The sequence below is a fragment of the Quercus robur genome, chromosome 12, assembly GCF_932294415.1.
Source record: "Quercus robur chromosome 12, dhQueRobu3.1, whole genome shotgun sequence".
NCBI classification, from domain to species: Eukaryota; Viridiplantae; Streptophyta; class Magnoliopsida; order Fagales; family Fagaceae; genus Quercus; species Quercus robur.
The window spans coordinates 7,951,637-7,956,010 of record NC_065545.1 but is presented as its reverse complement, the minus strand read 5'-3'; the positions used below and the strand labels follow the sequence as shown (position 1 = coordinate 7,956,010).

General features: G+C 34.2%; 1 protein-coding gene across 1 annotated transcript; it reads right to left on the bottom strand.

Moving 5' to 3' along the window:
* Positions 1–341: 341 nt before the first annotated feature.
* LOC126709775 (probable glycerol-3-phosphate acyltransferase 3) lies at positions 342–4,034 on the bottom strand. The gene is made up of 3 exons (XM_050410112.1): positions 3,032–4,034; positions 2,481–2,824; positions 342–1,177 (listed from the first exon to the last, which is right to left on the bottom strand). Exons 1-3 carry the CDS (start codon positions 3,737–3,739, stop codon positions 628–630), a joined length of 1,602 nt encoding a protein of 533 aa, XP_050266069.1. The 5' UTR covers positions 3,740–4,034; the 3' UTR covers positions 342–627.
* Positions 4,035–4,374: the final 340 nt, after the last annotated feature.

The following is a 4,374-nucleotide window of genomic DNA, read 5'->3' as shown; positions in this document are numbered from 1 at the left end:
TGAAATAGTTTGTGATTATAGTATTACTTTAATTCTTTTAAGAATGATGTTATAGTCACAAATTTTTCTACAATATTTTTACAAACTATTAAGGTAGTAACTTTTTATTAGTTCACATCTAGTCCTACCACTTACACCACTTTTTTTTATTAGTCAATAATTACTCATCACATTAATAATTTGTAAAAATATTTGTAACTCTAGCATTTTCTCATTTTAAAGACCATAAAAAAATCTATAAATTTAAATTTTAAAATAAAATATACAAACCCAAAAAAATTAATCCAACAACAAAAATTATCAATAGTAAAGTTAAAAAAAAATTAAATCTAATCAACCAATTTAACTCAAAACAAATAACCCGACCTTTTAAAAATTTTCAAACAAAATAATTGTCTTTACCCAATAACATGCATCAAAGTTACAAAAAAAAAACCTTAAAGGGCTAAGCTACTGAGCCCAACCAGCAGCAAAGTTACCCCTAACTACAAGTCTCAGCTCCATCCTTGTTACAGGCCTACCCAGTAGTATATAAAAGTAAAAATTAGGTTGACTTCTTTAAAGGGAGATTTGAACATTGATTGGGCTACGAAGTTCTTGCCTACCTTATGCCCAACTTATGGATGTTCATGGTCTTTTAGAATCCTGAATTATGCCCTCATTACCTGCTAAGATCATATACTTGTCTTTTCTTGTAAGACTGGTGCACTGGAACCCCAAAGCTTTGGCTATCTCATGCTGCACATGATTAGCTACTTCAAACTTAGATACCCCTCCAAACTTACATGTGTGTGAGTCTGGTAACTTCTCAAGAAATTTAATACAGTAGGTAGGATATGGATTCAGGAAGTGAAATGCATAGTCTAAACATTTACACCCACCAGCTGTTGTTCCATAAAACATACTTACCTGCACGTCTATAGCCACAGGAACTATATCATATGCCAGCTCTGCAAATAATGGGCTAAACCTTAGTAAATAAGGTTCCCTACAAGTGGTTCCTTCTGTGCAAACCACAACGTCACCATAGCTCAACAATTTCTTCATTGCCATTCCATCTGTTTCCCTGTCTCGTGTCAAGTGGATGGTCCTGATTGGAGCTATTAACTCTGTAAATTTACTTATGCTGTATGTGACTGTAGAGAGTGGCTTATCTAGAACTGATTGACAGGGCCGGCTCAACAGCAAATGCAAGAGATGCAATCGCCTAAGGCCCCCCAATAAAAGAAGGCCCCACTTGTAAAAAAAATTTTTATATATAATATATTTATTTATATATTTTAGTTAAAAAAAATTTTAAGCATTTTTATTGGTCAATAAAATGCATTAAAAAGGCCCCATTGTATCTTAAAATGCAAAAGATTAAAAAGGAAAAAAAAAAAAAAAAAGTCAAAGTTCAGCTAACACAATTAAATTTTAGGAGACAAATATATTAACTCATTCTTGAAATATGTTAAAATTAAAATTAATAGCAGACAAATTCATTAATAATATAACGTAATTGTCTTGAAATATGCTAAAATAGAGATTATAAATGTCAAAAACAGAAGAAAAACCTCTCAACTCTCTGCCTCTTCATCTATATTCTTACGGTTTTACCTTTCTTTTCTTCATCTTCATCTTGATTTTTGATCTTTTTTCATCAACTCAGTCAGTCAGCCCCTCTAGCTTAAAATTTTTCTTTGTTGATTCCTGCATACCACTCTACCAGGCACCAGCCGGCAGTCACAGAAGGTATTTTTCTGCAATTCTGCTTCAGTTTTTTCTTCCCCTCTTTCTCTTTGTCTTTCCGAAAATAAAGACTGAAGAGTGAAGAGTCATCTATTTATTAAACTTATATTATATATATTTTTAGTTTGTTTCACCCGTTCACTGCACTGCACAAGCAACACAACTGTTTGATGGGATGGGACCTTTATCTACTTTAAAACTTAGCCATAGAAATTGGAGAAAAAAAGCTGATCCGGCTGGATCATGGATGGCCCTGTGGATGGTTCTCAATTTTTTTTTAATAGGAGTATTGTGGTCAGTGGTCTGTCATGTCACGTGACAAACCACTGACCACAGCACAGTATTTTTTTTTTTTGGTTAATGACCACAGTGATTCACTTTGGTCCGACGGTTTCTCAACTTTTTTTTTTTTTTTTTTTTTTTTTTTTTAATCTGACACTTTATTTATTATTATAAATTATTATACCAATTAATAATTTGATGTATATCGTATCAACTCATTTGTATTATAGTGACACTAATTTATTAAATCATGTATTAAATTAATTTTTATTTGTGCAGGTTTAAACTTTCAAAAACTTAATTAGTAATTTTGCATCTCAAAAAGCAAGAAAAATAGATTTTAAATAAAAAAATTCAATATATAAATATATTTTATTTTATTAATATTTAATTATAAAAAGGTCCCATTTAAAATTTTCGCCTAAGGCCCCAGAACTTGTTGAGCCGGCCCTGCTGATTGAACATACAGTGGATCAAGCAGAGTTCTGTGGTTGCACACATAAACTATGCCATTTGGTCTTTTTTCATTGTTGGTTGAAGCAGTGGAGGACTTAGATCTCGCAACAGTGGTTCTTGCCCCAGTAAAGGCCAATATTGGATAGGACATCCAGTGAGGTAAAGTAATGCCAACAGGGACTCTAATGAGGACGAGGAAAATCCCAAGTGGAATCCACATGAACATAGCTAACGTGGCCAGTTGGGTTGGCCTTAACGCTAATCTTCCATCATGGAATATCAACGGCTTTGGATACTTCTCCCTTGGAAGGATATGCCAGTTCCTCTTCTCAGTTTCACTCACCAAGCAAACCTCCTGATCATGCAACACATGAACATTGTTAAAAAAACATAAATATCAACATATTTATTTTTGATAATTCGATAATTACAACCATGAGGAGATGAGATTTGAACTCTCAAGCAGTGTCACTAAGTTATAAGACTTATGGCCAAAAACAAATCTACATAAATGTGTGTGCATGTGAGAGAGAGAGAGAGAGAGAGATCTAGGACAACCAACCTTGCAATGAGCAAGGAGATGCTGATCAAGGAGCTTTTTGTAGCTACAAAAACCAATAGCAACTGAACCAGTTCTCTTCTCACCAAGAATCTCATCTAAAACATTTCCGTCTGCCTTGATATCCTCCACTAATCCCACATAATACCCACAAACCACCTTTAATTCTTTCCCCAAAACAGCATCTACCCCTAAATAGTCTTTCAAAAACCCTTCAACCATGATTCTAGGCAAGTCACTCACTCCCACTTTTCTCCCACAAATCTTGACCACTTCAAAGCCTTCATCCCCAATATCTTGTAAAAATAACCTTGGTAAAACAGCTGTTCCTAATCTAAAGCTCTCCTTTTTTATGCCAAAGAAGCATAAGAAAATCTGAATCTTCAACCCCAGCTCTTCACCAAACAAACAAACAAGAGGGTATAAAAGAAAGAAAATGAGAGCCCTTAAGAGCCCTCCAGCTTCAAAGGCCACCACCATGAAGTAAGGAAACAATGAAGATGATTTCAGCAGGGAAGCTTCTGAGTGAAATATCAATGTTTGGTTTGAAAGCTCCTCAGCTCTATGTACAAGAGAGGTGTATTTCTCATATTTTAATTGGCTTGCATGGGCATTGATGATCTTCCATTGAGTAGAGGTTGGGTTCTCTGGCCTTCTAAGATGTTTATACAAGAAGGAGAGGGCATTTTGTGAGAACGACTTTCTAGCCATTCTTATTTCTTGATGCGACTTATGTGCTTAGGATGGGAGAAAACAATAGAGCTTTTGCTTATACTCCCGTGAATGAGAGTGACTTATACCGCTCAGGCAAATGAATGAGGGTGAGTAATTATTAGGATTTGACATAATTAAAATTTTTAAGTGAGTAAAAAGCATATCTTAGGCTTATAGAGAAGACATCTTAGACTTAAAGGTAATGTTGGCCTATCTTTTTAAGAGAGTAAAAAGGGTGGTTCGGTTGTTCAAAGTTGCTAAGAAGACGTTTGAAGAAAAAATGCAGGGTTGGCAACATATCAGCCCAAGTGTTTGTGGGCTGGTCCTTGCACAATTATGTTTTGTAGGTGCCTAAATTTATCTCTAGGCCCCTCAGCTTTTGTTGATATTGTTTTCCAAGACCTCTGTCCTGTACTTTTCTGTATAGTTTACGTATCATTATCTCTTTTTTGTTTTTGTGTGTGAAGAATCGTACGTATCCAGGGCCGGCACAAAGCGACAATTTTAAATGGGTCTTTTTATTAATAAAATATGAATTAAATAATTTTTATTTAAATTTTGATATCATTTTTTTTATTTAAAGCCTAATTTTATTAATTTTTGTGATGTAAAAGTATTTATCAAGTTTTTGT

Coding starts and splice junctions, on each gene's coding strand:
- LOC126709775 (XM_050410112.1), bottom strand. CDS start 3,739: ATGGCTAGAAAGTCGTTCTCACAAAATGCCCTCTCCTTCTTGTATAAA. Junction 2,825..3,031: donor ATCTCCTTGCTCATTGCAAG/GTTGGTTGTCCT, acceptor TTGCATGATCAG/GAGGTTTGCTTGGTGAGTGA. Junction 1,178..2,480: donor AGAACTCTGCTTGATCCACT/GTATGTTCAATC, acceptor TTTGCTGTTGAG/CCGGCCCTGTCAATCAGTTC.